Source organism: Ctenopharyngodon idella, chromosome 22 (assembly GCF_019924925.1).
Source record: "Ctenopharyngodon idella isolate HZGC_01 chromosome 22, HZGC01, whole genome shotgun sequence".
NCBI classification, from domain to species: Eukaryota; Metazoa; Chordata; class Actinopteri; order Cypriniformes; family Xenocyprididae; genus Ctenopharyngodon; species Ctenopharyngodon idella.
This window is the reverse complement of record NC_067241.1, coordinates 9,184,770-9,205,773: the sequence shown is the minus strand read 5'-3', so window position 1 is coordinate 9,205,773 and position 21,004 is coordinate 9,184,770. Positions and strand designations below refer to the sequence as shown.

At 38.0% G+C, this 21,004-nt stretch overlaps 2 protein-coding genes across 2 annotated transcripts; both read right to left on the bottom strand.

Annotated features, from left to right (window-relative positions):
- Window positions 1–3,296: 3,296 nt before the first annotated feature.
- On the bottom strand, window positions 3,297–9,133 carry pm20d1.2 (peptidase M20 domain containing 1, tandem duplicate 2). Its single transcript, XM_051880282.1, has 13 exons — window positions 8,860–9,133; window positions 8,555–8,641; window positions 7,822–8,057; window positions 7,642–7,728; window positions 7,431–7,564; window positions 7,223–7,342; window positions 6,933–7,008; window positions 6,778–6,839; window positions 6,209–6,287; window positions 6,062–6,133; window positions 5,562–5,727; window positions 5,366–5,465; window positions 3,297–4,655 (listed from the first exon to the last, which is right to left on the bottom strand). The coding sequence occupies exons 1-13, from the start codon at window positions 9,077–9,079 to the stop codon at window positions 4,526–4,528; spliced, it is 1,569 nt and encodes a 522-aa protein (XP_051736242.1). The 5' UTR covers window positions 9,080–9,133; the 3' UTR covers window positions 3,297–4,525.
- A 2,823-nt stretch (window positions 9,134–11,956) lies between these two features.
- LOC127505040 (N-fatty-acyl-amino acid synthase/hydrolase PM20D1.2-like) lies at window positions 11,957–19,322 on the bottom strand. The gene is made up of 7 exons (XM_051880293.1): window positions 18,954–19,322; window positions 18,747–18,866; window positions 17,307–17,382; window positions 16,090–16,161; window positions 15,500–15,665; window positions 15,304–15,403; window positions 11,957–14,650 (listed from the first exon to the last, which is right to left on the bottom strand). Exons 1-7 carry the CDS (start codon window positions 19,100–19,102, stop codon window positions 14,530–14,532), a joined length of 804 nt encoding a protein of 267 aa, XP_051736253.1. The 5' UTR covers window positions 19,103–19,322; the 3' UTR covers window positions 11,957–14,529.
- Between the last annotated feature and the right edge of the window lie 1,682 nt (window positions 19,323–21,004).

The following is a 21,004-nucleotide window of genomic DNA, read 5'->3' as shown; positions in this document are numbered from 1 at the left end:
CAACTGCTCGTGCTGCGACTGGCCTCAATCTACTAGACCTCCTGTTGTACCGACAGCACCCTCAGGAGCAGAGTTCTGTGAAGGCAGACCACAGGGAATTTATGCAAACCCAGCTGACCCATTGACCTTCATTCAGTGTGCTAATGGCAGGACCTATGTACAGAGATGCCCTGCAGGGACCGTCTTCAATCCCAACTGCTTGTGCTGCGACTGGCCTCAATCTACTAGACCTCCTGTTGTACCGACAGCACCCTCAGGAGCAGAGTTCTGTGAAGGCAGACCACAGGGAATTTATGCAAACCCAGCTGACCCATTGACCTTCATTCAGTGTGCTAATGGCAGGACCTATGTACAGAGATGCCCTGCAGGGACCGTCTTCAATCCCAACTGCTCGTGCTGCGACTGGCCTCAATCTACTAGACCTCCTGTTGTACCGACAGCACCCTCAGGAGCAGAGTTCTGTGAAGGCAGACCACAGGGAATTTATGCAAACCCAGCTGACCCATTGACCTTCATTCAGTGTGCTAATGGCAGGACCTATGTACAGAGATGCCCTGCAGGGACCGTCTTCAATCCCAACTGCTTGTGCTGCGACTGGCCTCAATCTACTAGACCTCCTGTTGTACCGACAGCACCCTCAGGAGCAGAGTTCTGTGAAGGCAGACCACAGGGAATTTATGCAAACCCAGCTGACCCATTGACCTTCATTCAGTGTGCTAATGGCAGGACCTATGTACAGAGATGCCCTGCAGGGACCGTCTTCAATCCCAACTGCTTGTGCTGCGACTGGCCTCAATCTACTAAACCTCATGTTGTACCGACAGCACCCTCAGGAGCAGAGTTCTGTGAAGGCAGACCACAGGGAATTTATGCAAACCCAGCTGACCCATTGACCTTCATTCAGTGTGCTAATGGCAGGACCTATGTACAGAGATGCCCTGCAGGGACCGTCTTCAATCCCAACTGCTTGTGCTGCGACTGGCCTCAATCTACTAGACCTCCTGTTGTACCGACAGCACCCTCAGGAGCAGAGTTCTGTGAAGGCAGACCACAGGGAATTTATGCAAACCCAGCTGACCCATTGACCTTCATTCAGTGTGCTAATGGCAGGACCTTTGTACAGAGTTGCCCTGCAGGGACCGTCTTCAATCCCAACTGCTCGTGCTGCGACTGGCCTCAATCTACTAGACCTCCTGTTGTACCGACAGCACCCTCAGGAGCAGAGTTCTGTGAAGGCAGACCACAGGGAATTTATGCAAACCCAGTTGACCCATTGACCTTCATTCAGTGTGCTAATGGCAGGACCTTTGTACAGAGTTGCCCTGCAGGGACCGTCTTCAATCCCAACTGCTTGTGCTGCGACTGGCCTAAGAATTAACCTCACGTGATCACTCTTTCACTCCTAAAAAGAAAATGTGTAGAATTTTTGCAGTATTTTTGAAGTAGTAGTATTTAGGGCCACTAGTGGCGCAATAATTTTACACTTTAGCTTTAAGTTTTGTGATAATGTCTTCAAATTTAACACTTTTGCAAAATATTTTGTTGGGTCTTTGCACTCACTTTTAGTCTAACTTGTCTGATTAAAACTAGCATGATTCACGAGTTTGCATGTACATGAAATCAAAATAAAGTAATTTGTATAATAATTTATGCGTATTTGGCGTGCTGTCCGGGGGAGGGCTCCGAGCTCGGAATTTGGCCCGAACCCAGAGTACTCCCCCTCCTTAACTGGGATAGAAACCAGCCAAGAGTGAGGTGATGGGGTGGTGGAGGGATGCTGTGAAACTTGTCGCGGGATAGAGGTGAGAGACGGCTTTATATACCGGCTTCCTCTTGCACTGATTGGTTGATTACCTGAACGTGCGCCTCCCGAATTTTGTTAAATAAAACTTCATTTAGAAAAGCACTAATTGTCCACTTATTTTACATTTAGAGTGTGATTGCATACTTTCAATTATTCATTCATTAGGGACCCCATGTCACACAGAGTCTCACGCCGGCAGGGTCGCGGGTCTCACGGTCACAAACTCGCCAGTCTGATTTTTTTAGGGGGGGGGGTGACCAAAAAAGTTTGAGAACCACTGGTTTAGTCATAAGACAAGAGCCCAGAATAAATCAAATATAACGTTTTATTTGTCAGTTAACAATGTATCATGCCAATTACATAATTAAACAATGAGAATCCAATTCAGAAATTATAAATACATAACATCAATTGCTCCAAGATGAATCTAAGAGTGAGAGATTCATACCTGACATCAGAGAGACACACAGCAGTGTGTCAGTGTTTTACATGCAGAGCTCCAGAGACTCACACAGCACTGAGCTGGGGCCCAGACAGCAACATAGCATGGCCCAGATCCGGCTAACATCTGGTACATGTGGATTACACGCGGACCAGATGTGGGCCGGATCTGGGACGACACTATGTTGCTGTCAGGGGGTTTTCTGGTTGCAGAATCCCAGTTTTACCTGTTTTAGACTTTTACCACTTAGATCTTTTTTCTGATCTGGGTATTTAAGGGAAAGTTGTAAATTACAGAAGGCCTTTTGGTTGGACAAGATGGACAGGGATAGGAAAGCATTCTCAGATTTCAGATTTCTTCTGAGTTTTCAATCTTTCTCATAATGTAAGTGAGACATTTAAAATTATACCAAACATGAAAGGGAAAAAGCAATAGATGCACAAGATACAGTACATCATATGTGGTATATAGACATTCTTAGTGAACTTTCAGACAGGGTGATAAGAAAAGGAGTGGGGAGAGGGAGGTTTACGATGAAAAAGCAGAGAAGGATATACATAATGTATTGGAAACAATTTTAGACACTTCAGTTGATTTCAGTTTTGAGGCACTCTACATGGGAAAGATGTCAATGGTTTCCTGGGTAAGGAAGGATAAATATATGTACAGAATTATTCTTGCTTCAAGTAAAAAAGCTATTACTAGATGCTGGTATAAACCTAACCCGCCACAAAAACCGGAATGGATTGACATTGTAAGAAGTATTTTTATTATGGACAAAATTACTTTCTGTATAAATAACCAAAAAGATATGTTTGTTGACTTTTGGTCCAAATGGATAGAAAAGAAAAAGCAGAGAAGATTAGGCAAATTTCTCTGTCCTTTCTTCATGATCTTTTCTTCAGATTAGCAATTTTATTGTTTTGTCTGTTTTCTGTGAGAGCTTCTGTGTCTATCAGGAATTTCAATCTTACCAGATAAGATATTTTTTTAGATAATGTTAGAGTATTTATCAGGAAAAACATTACAGAATAAGAAAGAACACACATCTATGTTTGTATTAACATTTTTTTATTAATAATGTAACACTTCCATTCATGAAATTAAATCAATTTCATAAAAATAATCAATGAACAACATTTACAGTAATTTTCAGTGCAAAAAATAACTAAGAATTCAAAGTAACATTCTAACAACCAAAAACAATAACAGTGTTGAGCTGCAGCTTTGTGATGCAAGTGATATCCAGAAGCAAATGCTTATGGAGCCAGACATAATTGATCAAAGGATGTCATAATAAATCACTTCAGTCTAACACATTATCTATTGCCCATACTGCAATTTTTGAAAATGTACCACAGCGTTAACCTTCAATAAAATCTTCAAAAATGCAAACACTATTAAGAATAGTAGAGTAACTATAAGGAGAGCTCAGGGTGTTGTATGAATCTCTCAGAAAGTTGGTCCAAAACACCAAAGCAGCAAGTCTGACAGTGTAAAGTCAGAAATATAAACTGCGTTTTGAAGCAGACTTAACCAGAGATAACAAGTGAGATGTTTGTTCCAGCTCTCCCCTGAACCCAGTAACACTTTCAAACACAAAACGTGACACTCAAAATTGTGGAAAATTCTATTAATCTAGAAAACTAATCATCACTCATTAATGATCAATTCATCATCACAATGCCCATATTTGTCTGATTTATTCACATAGCTAGCTTATTCTTTTTCTGTGACGCTCAGTTGAAGTGTAATTGTGCTTAGCAATGCTTTTGTTTTCGTCAGGGTTGCTTATGTTTAACATTCAGTCAACAAACTTATAATTATTTGGTCAGACGTTACTAATAACAATTAGTTCAAATAGAAATACATACAGTATGTATGTAATATGACATTATTTATAGTATACACATACTGTATACTGTAAGCCACTTTGAATAAAACCATCTGCCAAATGCCTGAATGTAATGTAAACCTAAGTGCAGGGTTAATTACACCCATGCCCTGCTGTCAACACCTGACAAACAGCAAACTTGTGATGTGTTTTTAAATCATTCAGTAAGGAATGCAAGAATGAATCTTTATAAAGTTTCACAACCTTCAATTCTTTAGTTTTTTTCTAAAGCTGCTGTATTAATTTTATCCAGATATTCAATTCATATCTGTTAAAACAAAGCTCCCTTAGCTTAGTTTCTTTTTTTTTTCTTTTTTTCTTTTTTTTTTAGCTTAGTTTCTTAACCTTCAGTGTCTTGAGATTAGTGCAAGTAACATCTCACCATTTACAGCTCATGCTGGCTACTGTGAGGTGGCGGCAACTTCCTGATGTCATTATTCTGGATGAGCTGGAAGTAGAACAGCACGATCTCTTCATAGTTCTTAATGGAGATTCTCTCGTTCACACCGTGGAATCTAAAGGAGGAACGTGAACGTTTGATCATATAAAAACTTGATGTTTCAGGGACCGTTTACATGACACCCCGACAGCAACTTAGTGTTGGCCCAGATCCGGCCCACATCTGTTCCGCGTGTAATCCACATGTACCAGATGTGGGCCGGATCTGGGACACACTATGTTGCTGTCTGGGCACCGTTTTCAACTAAAAACAGAATACTTTGTATGGATTTTGACTGTTTATTTACACAACTGCATTTTGGGGTCTGAAAATTATACCGTTATCGTCTCCGTGTAAAATGCAGATTTGTGAGAATGGTAACGTCATCTCATACATATTATGTGTTTAGTCTATAGGCATGGGCGAGTACTTGACAACCAACAATGGCGGACTACAGGACTGTGTTTGTCCTGCTCAAGATACAAGTTTATTAACACTTCACAAAGTGTAGATTTACTGCACCGCTACTACACATTATTTACATATGCCAAATTCTAACATTGCCAACTACTGGCCTGGCATGCATAATACAGCGTTTTTAGTTGTTTTAGTCATTTCTGTATAAACAGAGATTGTTTTGACAACGTTGTCGTCTGTACACAAAGCTTTTCAAAAACACAAAGGAAAAACTTTTTCTCATTTGTTAGTACATCGTTGTTGTTTAACGTACCCTCAAGCTGGATACTCCACTGCATTAGTATAAAGAGCCACTCTCCTGTGTCTTACCTCTGAGGATCACCTGGTTTGAACCACGTTGGTGCAAAGCGATATATGTCTCGGGTGATGTCCTTGTAGTGCCGGCTGTCAGTGTTGCCAACACAGATACCTGTGAGAGGAAATCATAGAGCAGCTAAAAGTGGCTCTTCACGAGACAATGATGTGCGTAAGTGGCACTTAAGCAGAAATGCAAGACTTCACTTACCAGGGGCCACTGTGAGCTGAGGAAACATGACCTGCACTGTTTTCTTTATGACCTGGAACCCAAAAGCCTGCTCATCATAGGAGCTGATAGGCAGTGGGTCGAATCCATCGACCATCTCTACCTTCACACGCTCATCTGATATGGTTGACTTGACCAAATCCATAACCTAAAAGATGACATAAAAGGGGATGTGATGTGATCAAACAGTGAGTGATTGTAAACATTATAGTCCAATGGGGTACAAACAGTACAGGACTTTTATTGTATGGACACTTTCCACTAAAGAAAGAAAGTCATACAGTTTTTCAGTCACAAACATAATTGTCATTTTTGAATGGGTGAACTGTCCTTCTAGAGTTAGTTTTTTATTTAGAGTGATTCATGCGAAACTGGTTGAGAAGGTGTGAAGAGCAAAAGTTAATAGCTAAGCTATAACAACTCTAGCCTGGACTCAGGGCTGGCTGAATGAGTCATTGTGTGGCTACAGCGTGACCTCTCACCTCCTGCAGCGTTTGGGCTGAGTGGATACGGAAATTGACAAAAGCTTCAGCGTATGACGGGATTACGTTAATCTGTAAGAGAAAGAGAAATAATCATATCTCCATTCATGCTACAACTTAGTGAACTTACAAAAAAAGAGGGCCCACCTTCACACCCGAGTTAAACATTGTGACGGCAGTTGTGGTCCTCACAAAGGCATTTGTGTCAGGCTTTTTCTCCAACACCCTGCATATGAAAGGGACACCGATATTATTATTATATTACTATGACAGGGGTTTTCCTGGGTATTTACAAGCTTACTTAGATGCTTATTTACAAAGTTAGTGTTGGTTGCATTTAATCATTAATACAGTAAATCATATGTTAAATATTTTACATATATCCTGTCATGGCAAAGCTGAATTCTTTCAGCAGCATCTTCTGATGACTACAATCATGGTGTTTCAGGGAGTTCATAAACAGTGCCCACTGATATAGAGAATGCCACCCTTTGGAGTGGACTTTGTGCTTTGTAACTTTGCAGACCTTTTTCATTCTCAAACAGCAACATTACACAATAAAGAAAGTTGAAAATGTAAAAAAAACATAATAGGTCCTCTTTAAATTAACTTTGGTGGTCCAAACAATTTTCAGTGCAGGAAAAATCCTGTATAAAATATACTTTGATATGATATTGATTACTGTAGTCAGCATTAAGACAACCGATATGAACTACCTGCTTAGTAGTGGAGAGAAGAGCCACAAATTAGACATGATGAATCTGAGAGGAAGGCCAAACTACAAAATAAAATAAGAGAAATGGTTTGTTGTAAAGCAAGTCTGTATGTCATAAAACGTAGCCTGTAAAATCCTCTGCTTGAACACTTTTACCTTATGTGCCAGGTGTTCAAATGTGCCACGCTCAGGACCATATCCAAACAGTCTGGGCATCCGATTTTCCTCCAACCTGGGAAAAGATATTACTGAAAACATCATTTAAATAAAGTCTTTAGCTCAGTTTAACACTGCTGCCATGTAGCTGTTTTGAGAATAACCTGATGGCAATAAAAAAATAAATAGATAAATAAAAAAATCACAAAAACATCTAATAAAAAGATACATTTTTCTGTATTTTACAATTGTTTTACAATAATAAAGTGTTTTAGGGTTTTTTTGCTTGCCTTGTGACAGCTGATGCCAAGATGCCAATGCTGCTCTCTCTGGGCGGCATGGATGAATGTCCTGGAGCGCTGCTGACACTCAGCTTTACTGTGGCCTGACCCTTCTCACTGATACCTATTCTACAAAACACACACAGGGCAAATATTACAGACTAATTCAATAATTAAATGACTTTGCTAATCGAGTTGCTCAAAATAACAGTCTCACAGGGCAGCAGGTCCATCCAGGCCACTTATGACACCATCCAGCACTGCCAGGCCTTCATCTAAAACATACCAGAGCTTCACCCCTCGACTCTTCAGGAGCTTCACGATATTGACTGCACCATGTAAGCCATTCACCTGACATATAACCGTATAAATAAGTGCATTAAAATAAGTATTATAAATGACTACAAGTCAATTCACTTGAGACTGACCTCCTCGTCGTGACCCAAACCAATGTAGAAGCTTCTCAGAGGGGTGTAACCTCGTTCCAGCAGGTATTCCAGCGCCTGAAGAATCCCCTTCAAGAGCAAATCATTACAGTTAGCATGAAGTTGGAGTGAACAGAGTGCAATTGTTCCAATGAAGAACAATGCAGTGCTGAATCACTGTACCATCACAGACTGTTTGTTGTCGATGGTTCCTCGTCCATAAATGAAGCCATTGATCTCTTGAGCAGAGAAAGGAGGAGCGTCCCAGCCATCCGCCTCATCAGCCGGCACTACATCAATGTGAGCCAGCAGCATGTACGGCTCCAGATCAGGCTCTGTCCCTGGTATCGTGAACAGGTGGCTGTAGTTTCCCACCACCTCATGTTTGACCAGGCTGGATGAGAAGACCTTTGGGAAGACTGAGAAAGAAACCAGTCTTAAATAACAGTCCTTTAGTTTCACTTAATACAAATCCTAATATTACTAAAGGAAAAGTGGCTACTTTCCTTAAATACAGTTAAAAAAAATAATGATTACAAAATGATGAAGGAAGTGTCAGTGAAATGAAGCGCTTCACCTTCAGAAAATGCTTGTTTACATTTTTTAAATTGTATTTTTATTTATTCTATATATAAGGTTTGGAATTTTTGTTATCCTGTTACCAAAATTTAGGACGTCTAAAGCTTAAAGCTGGAATTATGTGATTACATTGTTTTCAAGCAATGCAGAAAGGGTCCACATGATGTCACTGCCTCTGAGCCAAATTTTATGAAATGCTTCACTATTTGTAATGGGGAAACATGGTTTTTGTGTATTTATAGCTTCAAAAAGATAATGGGACACCAATTAAGGGAAGGTTTCAGTAATCTTGCGTTGACAGCACTGTTTGATGCTGTTGTAACTCATGGTGTCTCACCCCTCCTCAGCAGCCCATCAAACTCGTGCAGCGCGCTCGTGTTCACATTTGTCTCAGTAAATGACACCGTGGGAATCTGTATGGCCGCTATGAAAAAGATGAAAACAAGACATTTGCAACAGTTACATTACAATTACATTTGTAATATTTACAGCACAGATGTTGACAGCGCATCCCTTATCTCCGTTAACTGTATCTAAATGTCTTCCTGATAAATCTATTCACGTCACGTGATTAGTTTCATGTCAAACTGCGCTTAGGGATCGGGGCAGAGAAGGACTCAGTATTTCTACGTTGTTTGTTACCTTTGAAATTTGCCAGCAGATTCTTCCTCTGTTGCGGACTTAAATGAAGAGAAATGGTTGTTGTATTTTCCCATTTTCCCAGCTGAAGCCCCGCGTCCACATCAAATGTAAACGTCCTAACTGTGGCAACAAGGAACAAAACTGTAATCGAAAATATGGCACTAAACAGCAGCACTTTGAGAAACTTAAATAGTTTCCAGTGAGTGCTATGGCCTGTCATGTTTCAGGAAGTACGAAAGAGTCATTTCATAATCAGGGTTCATGTTTATCTAATACCTCACTGTTGACGCAGCACGAGCGCCCTCTGCTGCTGTGCATTAGAATCACATGTTAAAGAGCCATGGCGATTTTAAAGGCGTAGTTCACCTAAAAATGAAATTTCTGTCATTAATTACTCACCCTCATGTCGTTCCAAAACCGTAAGAACTTTGTTCGTCTTCGGAACACAAATTAAGATATTTTTGAAATCCAAGAGTTTTTTTTATCTCCCATAGAAAGCAACGCACTTTCCATATTCAAGGTCCAGAAAAGTAAAGACATTAAAATATTCAACGTGGCTTCAGTGGTTCAACATAAGAATCATCTTTAAGGCAGAATCATAAATGACAATGTAATACAAGATTACAGGCAATAGGCAGGGCTCGATTTGAGGGGGGATGTCATCCCCCTTGTTGAAAAAAATGACTAAAAGCATCCCCTCTGTAAAGCCCCCCTTACCATCCCCTTTAGATTAACAGTGTTATGTATATTATGTAAACAGAAGAGAACATAAGGCATGATATTATCAACGTTTTAAGAACATTGCCCTGACACATTAGAACGAATATAAAACGTAGTTAAAGTGCATTGGTGCAATAAGGGAATGCTGTCAAAGTGAATTTTTGACAGTTAACACCATCGTTGAGGTAACAATACACACATGCATATAGGTTATGCTAGCTATATATACATGTGTTTATTTATTTTATTTAATAAATATCATACACAGATATGAGCAATCAGCATATGAATCTCAACAATGGTGAAAACTAAATATTCAGACAATCAGATCAACTCTGGACATCACAAAAAGTGATTAATTATAACAAAAAACACAGCAAAAAATAAAAGCAAATAGAATTAAAGAAAATAATAGGACAATTTAGCTGCATAATTTATTCATGCTGTGATGCATGCTGGGAGTTTTGTACTATTGTTCCCAGCATGCATTGCGGCATGACACCATTGTTGAGATTCATGTGCTGATTCTTGGTGTGTCTTGATGTGTGTCATTTTAGCATAACGTATGTGAGGGTTGTTTAGTCGTCAGAAGAGTACGCGCACTGTCAAATTTTTGTAACTGGGTGTACTTGTATGCATAGAGCACACATGTGCAATTCATTTTTGTTGCAGTAATTAGCTTACCCACAAGGTGGCAACCATGCTCTGGGGGCATCGATTCACAAAGTAGTCAAAGAAAAACTGCATAAACAGAACAGAGCAGAACACATGCAAGCTATAGCAATGATGGGGGCCTAAGATTGTGCAAAGAGGTTAGAAAGTACCCTCTTCTCATTTGTACAACTTTAGCATGAAAGAATACAAAGATGTTTACATGGGTTGTAACTTGTGGCAAGAGATTGCTTAAAACTGTGCATACGTTGAACGCCTGTGTATGCGTATGAGTCAAATGAATATACAAATGTATACTTTCCAAGGCTGTGCATTCGACTGTAAAAAAACTAAGTATACCCATGGCTTTAGTCTCCTTGTTAGTGTGCCCGCTTCCTATGCCGGCAACCTGGGTTCAAGTCCCACTCAGAGGGGGTGCGAGTAGAACCCAGGGGGTTTATACTTACAACAGAGCAAATGTTAATCTCTGAACATATTTTTGTAAAGTGTGTTGTGAAAATGAAATGTGAATATATGGGTCAATGACGTGACAAGTCATTTTTTTGTCCAAAGGCCTTAATAATAATAAAAAACAAAGATATGACATCCAAAGTATGTAAGGTAGTACAACTAGATGTCTTTTATTGAATCCAAAAGGTTTATTTATATTTTGCTACATATAAAGGTATTTTAAAGGTTTTGAAGTGTCAAAAGGTCATTCGGTTTAATCATCCAAAGGCCAATACAGCCATTTCATTTGTGATTAAAATATTGTAATAATATTTCACAACATTACTGTTTTAAATTTTGCTTGTTTTTACTTAATTTTGAACATTTTTCCCAGAAAACAAGAAAAAAAATCTCATGTCATTTTACTTATCTAGTAAAAGCATCTGGATTTAAGAAGCTTTAGATATTTAGACTAGAAACAAGACAAATACACTAAAGAAAAAAAGCATTTTTTACAGTATAATACATTCACATTACAAACCCTGTTACTACAACATGAGATCATGCTATATTGTAGACATTAGTTAGAAGATTAAAAACACTGAATAAATATTCTAAGATGACACACAAAGACATCAAGAATAAGCACATGAATCTCAACAATGGTGACAATCAAAAGTTTCATGCCGCAATGCATGCTGGGAACAATAGTACAAAACTCCCAGCATGCATCACAGCATAAACAAATTATGCAGCTGAATTGTCCTATTATTTTCTTTAATTCTAACTATTTGCTTTTATCTTTTGCTGTGGTTTTTGTTCTGTCTTTCAGTAGCTTTTTGTGATGTCCAGAGTTGATCTGATTGTCTGAATATTTAGTTGTCTCCATTGTTGAGATTCATATGCTGATTGCTCATATCTGTGTTTGTCACTGTAGTTTATTATTTTTTTCCTCATGGTTTTTATCTTCAATCTTTTAACTGCTTTCTGAAACAATGTGGTCTTATATTGCAGTAAAACAGGGATTGTAATTTAAATGTGTTAATGGTAAAACACATATTCAAATGACATTAGTGATTCTCGTTATTTTAATGATGATTATAAAACCATTAATAGCTAAAAATAATCGACTTTTCAGCTCTCTTTGCTACTGCAAATGTGTTTCATAAACACAGTGTCAGAGCAGCTAGAAAAGACAAACCTATTATAAGAGTTAAGAGCCCAACTAATGGAAACACAGATCACAATTATGGTGACTTCAAATGAAACAAACATGAACGTTAAACTTCTTTTAATTCTCAATAAGCACTTCAGTAGATGAATGACAGAAATAAAGTCAATGTGGTTAGTAATATGTGAAGCTGTAATGCTGTTTGTGGAGTTGAGAGATTTAATGTATTCTTTTATCTTCAGTTGATTTCATCTGAGGCTGTGGCTGTAGTCAGTTGTAGCTCTTGTGTTTCTGTTTGTCTCTTTTTTTCTGTTCTCTTCTTTCCTTCAGTGATTCTGCTTGTTAAAAGGCTTGTTATTGCTAAGATGATTCTATAAATCATATATGAAGACTTTGTGGCTCAGATAAGGTCCAGTTCTGGTTTATTTCTTTGCTCTGACATGTGGCATTGCTATGGCCTGCTTGTGGCTCAGATCTGGTAAACAATTTTGAACACAAAAAACGTTACGGACAGCAGCTTTAATGAATAATGCCTATTTTACTACTCTTTAAACCAATAAATAAAAATGTTTAAGGAACAGTAAGGCGATGCAGCCAGGGAAAATATTGACTAGATTTTGACACCAATGAAAGCAATGAAACAAAGGTAAAATACATAAGAGGTTATAAACTACATAAAGACGGTGTCAAAAGGTCCTTCTGGAGGAGTCTTTATCTGCTCTCTGCATCTTGACGGCTTTGCAGGAGTCTACAGTACTTCTGTATAGGGCAACTATCATCTCAGCCAGCTCCATAAACATCTGAATACTGAATACTTTTCATGTAACGTTTGACTATTAATCATTGACAGTGTGACAGAGCAAAGTCAAAAATACAAACTCTGGACATACAGCAGACTCCTTGTGAAATATTACATAAAAATGCAAAATCTAAGATATTCTATTTAGTGAATAGGAGCAGAGTGTAGGCAAGCCAGAGGTTGTGTGTGCAAACTGTAAACCCAGCTGACCAGACGTCCTTCATTTACAGAGTTACTCTGTAAGTGCTGCTGCTGGCCTCAAAATTAACCTTGAGTTACCCAGCACTAACACAACAGCTTTTTTTTCAATAACAAGAAAATCTTGAGAAAACTGAAATATTGGAAGGCGTATTTTACATGGACAGAAGATGCATACATAACTTTTAAAGCTAATGCATAACTTTTAAAACTAAAATAACTGTAAAAAAAAATAATTGTAAACAAACCTCAATAAGGCAGGAAATGTTACTTACTGTATTCTGCTATCTTATATTTACACTGGTATGGCATGAGTAACCTAGCAATTTGTATTTAAAATGTTAACTCATCCAGTCATACCTAAAGATATATAGAAAGGAATTTCAAGAAATTCATTTTTGTGGTCAATCATGTCATTTTAAATGCATCATTTCAAGCAAAAGAAGAAACCCTGCAAACAAGCCTACACTGGCCCTTTACGGGCCCACTTAGGGCTGCCAGCACAGACCCCTGAGAATTTGCTCATTGGCAAAACGTTGGCCCCTTAGTGCTGGCCCTTCAGTAGCTTGTCTTGTGATGTTCAGAGTTGATCTGAATATTTTGTTGATTGTCACCATTGTTGAGGTTCATACGCTTGAAGCTTGATGTCTGTGTCGACAAGAGCCTGTCTGAATAACTTCTACATCATGAATTAACATTCAAAATATTAAAGCAGGACAAAAACTTATGCAGTGACATTCTAGAGCTCCTATAATGTGAAATCATTAAATCTAAATAATGTTCTTAGAAATCAGTGAATCTGGACACTACAAGATGACTGAATCATCAGATCAGTTTTTTTTTCTCTCACAACTTTTGCTGTAATAAACGTGCTTCAGAAACATTAAAGTTAAGAAGTCAAGGGTCAGGAGCCCAACTAAAGCAAGTGCTTACCTCCATAACGGTGACTTCAAGCTTTATTATTTTCAATAAAACAGCGCTAAGGCTTCCTGGAGGTTAAGTGAGGGCTGCCCATGCAGGGCCAGCGCTAAGGGGCCAACGTTTTGCCAATGAGCAAATTCTCAGGGGCCCTGCGCTGGCAGCCCTAAGTGGGCCCGTAAAGGGACAGTGCAGGCTTGTTTGCAGGGAATATATTTACAGTAATTTTTCAAAGTTTGGGGTCAGTCAGTTTTTTTTATGCTTTTGAAAGACATCTCTTAGGCTCACCAAGGATACATTTATTTGATCAAAAATACATTAAAAACAGTAATATGGTGAAATATTATTACAATTTAAAATAATGGTTTTCTAATTTAATATATTTTAAAGTGTAATTTATTCCTGTGATCAAAGCTGAATTTTCAGCATCATTATGAAATCCTTCAGAAATCATGCTGATTTGCTGCTCAAGAAATATTTCTTATTATCAATTTTGAAAAGCATTGTGCTGCTTAATATTTTTGGGGAAACTGTGATGAATAGAATCTTGTTTGATCAGATTAATGCATCCCTGCTGAATATAAGTATTCTTTCCAAAAAAAAATAAATAAATAAATAAATAAATCTGACCACAAACTTTTGCACAGTACTGTACGTGAACATAGAATAAAATATGTTTTGTGGAGATTTTATATTCATGTTCATTTGGTCAGAAAAAAGCTTATAAATTCCACAGAATTCCAAAGCATGACATCTGTTCGTTTTAGGTGTGAGGTGGCGGCAACTTCCTAATGTCACTATTCTGCATGAGTTGAAAGTAGAAGTAGAACAGCACGATCTCTTGATAGTTTTGGATGGAGATTCTCTCGTTCACACCGTGGAATCTAAAGGAGGAACATGAACATTTAATCATATAAAAACTTGATGTTTCAGGGGCCGTTTACACGACACCGTTTTCAACAAAAACAAAAAAAATCTGTATATGTTTTGTTATTTACATGACAACTGCGTTTTTGGGGTCTGAATATGAAATTTTTGAAAGCGGGTTTCAAAGTGCAAGTTTCTGAAAATGATACAATTATTGTCTCTGTGTAAACTACAAAATGCAAATTTGTGAAAACAGTCATGCACATACATATTACATGTTCAGACTACAAGCATCGGCGAGTAATTGACAACCAAAACAACAATGGTGGACTACAGGACTGTGTTTCTGCTGCTCAAGATACAAGGTTATTAACACTTCACAAAATGTAGATTTACTGCACCGTCCGCTACTACACATTATTTACGTACGCCTAATTCTAACATCGCCAACTACTGGCCTGGCATGCGTAATACAGCATTTTTAGTCGTTTTAGTCATTTCCATGTTAACGGGAATCGTTTTGACAACGTTGTCGTCTGTAAACGGAACTTTTCAAAAAAGCAAAGGAAAAACTTTTTCTCATTTTTTTAGTACATCGTTGTTGTTTAACGTACCCTCAAGCTGGATACTCCACTACATTAGTATAAAGAGCCACTCTCCTGTGTCTTACCTCTGAGGATCACCTGGTTTGAACCACAGTGGTGCAAAGCGATATATGTCTCGGGTGATGTCCTTGTAGTGCTGGCTGTCAGTGCTGCCAACACATACACCTGTGAGAGAAAATCATAGAGCAGCTAAAAGTGGCTCTTCACGAGACAATGATGTGCGTAAGTGGCACTTAAGCAGAAATGCAAGACTTCACTTACCAGGGGCCACTGTGAGCTGAGGAAACATGACCTGCACTGTTTTCTTTATGACCTGGAACCCAAAAGCCTGCTCATCATAGGAGCTGATGGGCAGTGGGTCGAATCCATCGACCATCTCTACCTTCACACGCTCATCTGATATGGTTGACTTGACCAAATCCATAACCTAAAAGATGACATAAAAGGGGATGTGATGTGATCAAACAGTGAGTGATTATAGTCCGAGTCTGATTTAAAGGGATAGTTCACCCAAAAATCAATGTTCTGTCATTTAATCACCCTCACATCAGTTCAACACACATACGAAGATATTTTGGAAAACAATGAGGTACAAACAGTACAGGACTTTTATTGTATGGACACTTTCCATTAAAGAAAGAAAGTCATACAGTTTTTCAGTCACAAACATAATTGTCATTTTTGAATGGGTGAACTGTCCTTCTAGAGTTAGTTTTTTATTTAGAGTGATTCATGCGAAACTGGTTGAGAAGGTGTGAAGAGCAAAAGTTAATAGCTGAGCTATAACAACTCTAGCCTGGACTCAGGGCTGGCTGAATGAGTCATTGTGTGGCTACAGCGTGACCTCTCACCTCCTGCAGCGTTTGGGCTGAGTGGATACGGAAATTGACCAAAGGTTCAGCATATGACGGGATTATGTTAATCTGTAAGAGAAAGAGAAATAATCAGATCTCCATTGATGCTACAACTTAGTGAACTTACAAAAAAAGAGTGCCCCACCTTCACACCCGAGTTAAACATTGTTTCGTTGACATGCATAAATACATAGGCTTAACAAGGACACTGTAAAATATATTTTTTATTTTAGTTGGAAGTAGATGCCATCTTAAGGATGATAAGAACAATGTCATTTTGTGGAAAAATAAATTATTATTCAAAGCTCTGTATTTATATAAAAACTGGAAGGAGTCTAACTAATTTCCACTTATGGATATGAGTGCCTTTAGTGTTTTCAATGATGTGCAGCCTGGACATATCTGTTCAAATCTCAAAAAATGTGTTTTGGGGTTTCATGACCCTTTAATACACATATTTTAGAAGTTGTACTGTGTTTAATTCTTAGTAAGAGTAAAGAGTAAGTGCAAGTATATTTTTTAATTTAGCAAACAAGACTAGTACCGGATAAGTGTTGGTGTGATTGTGGCCCAATGCCGGCTCAGTTTCAGTACCCAGTCTCGGACCAGTACTGGCTAAGTGTACCATTTTTGCTGATGTGATTGTGGCCCAGTGCCGGCAGTGTCAGCTCAGTTTCAGTACCTAGACTCGGGCCAGTACCAAGTAAGTGTTCAATTCTTGTCAGCGTGATTGTGGCCCATTGCCGGCAGTTTTGGCAGCCGGACTCTGGCCAGTGAATTTGGGCCGTTTCTGGGGCGTCATTCATCCTACGTCCATTCTGAGTCTGGTAACCGCAACCGGGCCGAGTTATTTCTTCCGGCCTGCCGGATCTGGGCCATTATCGGGCTGAACCATTTTGGCTACTTAGGAGTGCTTACTGATATAGAGAATACCACCCTTTGGAGTGGACTTTGTGCTTTGTAACTTTGCAGACCTTTTTCATGCTCAAACAGCAACATTACACAATAAAGAAAGTTGAACATGTATAAAAAAAACAAAAAAAAACATAATAGGTCCTCTTTAAATGAACTTTGGAGAGAAGAGCCACAAATTACGTATGACGAATCTGAGAGGCAAGCCAAACTACAAAATAAAATAAGAGAAATGGTTTGTTGAAAAGCAAGTCCATATTTCATAAAATGTAGCCTGTAAAATCCTCTGCTTTTACTTTTACCTTTTGTGCCAGGTGTTCAAATGTGTCACGCTCAGGACCATAACCAAACAGTCTGGGCATCGGATTTTCCTCCAACCTGAGAAAAGATATTACCGAAAACATCATTTAACCCTTATGCGTTGTTCGTTTGGGGTGTACACTCATGCTGTTTGGGGTCTCCAGAGACCCCAGACAACAAAATGTAATTTTGTAACAAAATAATTGTTTGTTTGTTTGTTTGTTTGTTTTTTTAATTATTTCACTCAGTTTATTAATGTTTTTACTCCACATTTGTGTAGTTTTAGGAGGATTTATGATATTTTTTAAATTTATATACATAAATTAAAAAATATTTTTTTAAATAGGTTTTTATGCAAAAAACAGTTTTTTTATGTAAAACTCACTTTATAAAAGACCCACATTTCTAAATTTCATTCATGGGGATAACATGGATAATTTGACATGGTTTAGTGTAAGATTTTTGCCCATCATCTGGAAAATGCCGTTTTAAAAGTAAAAAATGATCACTTTAACCAGTAGATGGCTGCAGAGCTCCACTATTTGCTATTTGACTAACTGAAAGACATCTTTTCCAGTTGGATTCCTATCTACATATTATGAAATCACAATTATAACAATAAAAATGACTTTTTGTCAAAGTTTAGCATTTTTTGTACTGAAAAAAAAAATTTTTTTTCAGTAATGTTACATTATGATTAGAATCAAACCTAAACAAGATGTCAAGAGAAAATTAGTCTTTATAGTTTATCATTTATTTCAAACACTGTTTTTCATATAATTCTACAAATTTAATCTACACTTCAGTTACTAAATAAACAGAACCAAAATTAACAGAAATGAACATATTGAGAACAAATACATGACATGAACATCAAAATGCAATGAATCGAACAGCAATAACAAATAAGCAAATAAAGCACATAGATTACGTGAGTGTGTGTGTGTGTGTGTGTGTGTGTGTGTGTGTGTGTGTGTGTGTGTGTGTGTGTGTGTGTGTGTGAACATAATCATTTTGAATTGTGAATGTTTTAAAGTGTGCTACTTCATTTCTGTCTTTATGTTTTCTGCGTTGTTTCTGATTTTGAGGATGAATTTTGTCCATTTTCTAAGCGGGGTCTCTACGAGTGTGACTTTTTTTTTTTTCACGCTAACATAAAAACAGATATCATTACAATTTTTTTCTTTATTTGTAGATCTAGAAAGTTGACAACTGTACAAAGTCTCATGCCATTTGGACAAAGAGAAAAAAAAAATGAATTTCAGCAAACATCATTTGGGTTCAAAAAGACCCCGAACAGCACCTAAGGGTTAAATAAAGACTTTAGCTCAGTTTAATACCGCTGCCATGCATCTGTTTACTGAATAACTTGACAGCAATAAATAAATCACTAAACAAAACATCTAATAAAAAGAAAAAGTGTTTTAGGGGTTTCTGCATACCTTCTGACAGCTGAAGCCAAGATGCCAATGCTGCTCTCTCTGGGCGGAATGGATGAATGTCCTGGAGCGCTGCTGACACTCAGTTTTACTGTGGCCTGACCCTTCTCACTGATACCTATTCTACAAAACACACACTGGGCAAATATTACAGACTAATTCAATAATAAATGACTTTGCTAGTAGAGTTGCTCAAAATAACAGTCTCACAAGGCAGCAGGTCCATCCAGGCCACTTATGACACCGTCCAGCACTGCCAGGCCTTCATCTAAAACATACCGGAGCTTCACCCCTCGACTCTTCAGGAGCTTCACGATATTGACTGCACCATGTAAGCTATTCACCTGACATATAACCATATAAATAAGTACATTAAAATAAATATTATAAATGACAACTAATTAATTCATTTGAGACTGACCTGAATCAGGGTTCATGTTTATCTAATACCTCACTGTTAACGCAGCACGAGCGCCCTCTGCTGCTGTGGATTAGAATCACGTTAAAGAGCCATGGAGATTTTATACACTCCAGTTGTCCAGATTTTATACACTCCACCCTCAAGCCATTCTAGGTGTATATGACATTCTTCTTTCTGACAAACAGAAAGATATATTAATAAATATCCTGATGGATCCGAGCTTTATAATGGCGGTAAGCGTTACCAAACGAGTATGAGCTGAAGAAAGGGTCTCCATCCACATCCATACATCATAACGGTACTCCACACGGCTCCGGGGGGTTAATAAAGGCCTTCTGAAGCGATTAGTGTAAAAAAATATCCATATTTAACAAGTTATGAAGTAAAATATCCAGCTTCCGCCAGACCGCCTTCCGTATTCAACTTACGGAAAAAACGGAACTGGTGTCGCGTCAGTTAAGCTATTTCCGTAAGTTGAATTAAGGCGTAGGACGTAGCATAAGCTTTTTGAACTGCGAGAGTTTTTCACTTTCTTCGTAACTTGAATATGGTCTGACGGAAGCTAGATATTTTACTTCATAACTAGTTAAATATGGATATTTTTTGTACACAAATGCATCGCTTCACTATGCAGTATGCACTATGAGTATGTTTATGATGGATGGAAGCACTTTCTTCAGCTCATACTCATTGATCCCTCTCACTGCCATTATAAAGCTCGGATGCATCAGGATATTTATTAATATTTCTCTGATTGTGTTCATCAGAAAGAAGAAAGTCATATACACCTAGGATGGCTTGAGGGTGAGTAAAACTTGGGGTTATTTTCATTTGAAAGTGAACTAATCCTTTAACAATTTTTTTACAGTACAGTTTAGAAAACATTCAGTAATGTGGATAATGTGACTATTTACATAAGAATCATCTTTAAGGCAGAATCATAAATGACAGATAATACAAGATTACAGGCAATAGGACACAGAGAGGTGAAAAACAACAGGGAAGTAAATGAATGACTGCTTATGCATGAGATGTGTGTTCTTTCTAAAAGACTTAATATGAAGCATAGTTGCGACTCAGCTCATTATTCATACTCATGTAATTAAATTATAATGACTACTACTTTAAACCACTGTCTGTTTAATATGAAGTAATGTTCTGGTGAAAATATTCCAGTTATTTGTAATCTTTTCACTTCTTTTTAGATCTGTACTTTCTTTCAAGTTTACTTTCGATGCAACCAGGGAAAAGAGCAATGAAACAAAGGTCAAATACATAAGAGGTTATAAACTACATAAAGACGGTGTCAAAAGGTCCTTCTGGAGGAGTCTTTATCTGCTCTCTGCATCTTGACGGCTTTGCAGGAGTCTACAGTACTTCTGTATAGGGCAACTATCATCTCAGCCAGTACCATAAACATCTGAATACTTTTCATGTAACATTTGACTATTAATCATTGACAGTGTGACAGAGCAAAGTCAAAAAACAAACTGTAGACATACAGCAGACTCATTGTGAAATATTACATAAAAATGCAATTACCTGAAAGCTAAGATATTCTATTCAGTGAAGAGGAGCAGAGTGTAGGCAAGCCAGAGGTTGTGTGTGCAAACTGTAAACCCAGCTGACCAGACGTCCTTCATTTACAGAGTTACTCTGTAAGTGCTGCTGCTGGCCTCAGAATTAACCTTGAGTTACCCAGCACTAACACAACAGCTTTTTTTTCCCAATAACAAGAAAATCTTGAGATAACTGAAATATTGGAAGGCGTATTTTACATGGACAGAAGATGCGAACATAACTTTTAAAGCTAAAATAACTGTAAAAAAATATAAAAATT

What these genes read in the sequence shown, in the direction of transcription:
- pm20d1.2 (XM_051880282.1), bottom strand. Translation starts at nt 9,079, where the DNA reads ATGACAGGCCATAGCACTCACTGGAAACTATTTAAGTTTCTCAAAGTG. An exon ending in TGATGGGCTGCTGAGGAGGG is followed by an intron (nt 8,058 to 8,554) that starts GTGAGACACCAT and finishes TTTCTTTCTCAG; the next exon opens with TCTTCCCAAAGGTCTTCTCA. An exon ending in AAACCAGGTGATCCTCAGAG is followed by an intron (nt 4,656 to 5,365) that starts GTAAGACACAGG and finishes TTCCTCCTTTAG; the next exon opens with ATTCCACGGTGTGAACGAGA.
- LOC127505040 (XM_051880293.1), bottom strand. Translation starts at nt 19,102, where the DNA reads ATGGTTATATGTCAGGTGAATAGCTTACATGGTGCAGTCAATATCGTG. An exon ending in TTGAACACCTGGCACAAAAG is followed by an intron (nt 16,162 to 17,306) that starts GTAAAAGTAAAA and finishes TTTCTCTTACAG; the next exon opens with ATTAACATAATCCCGTCATA. An exon ending in TCAGCTCACAGTGGCCCCTG is followed by an intron (nt 15,404 to 15,499) that starts GTAAGTGAAGTC and finishes TTTCTCTCACAG; the next exon opens with GTGTATGTGTTGGCAGCACT.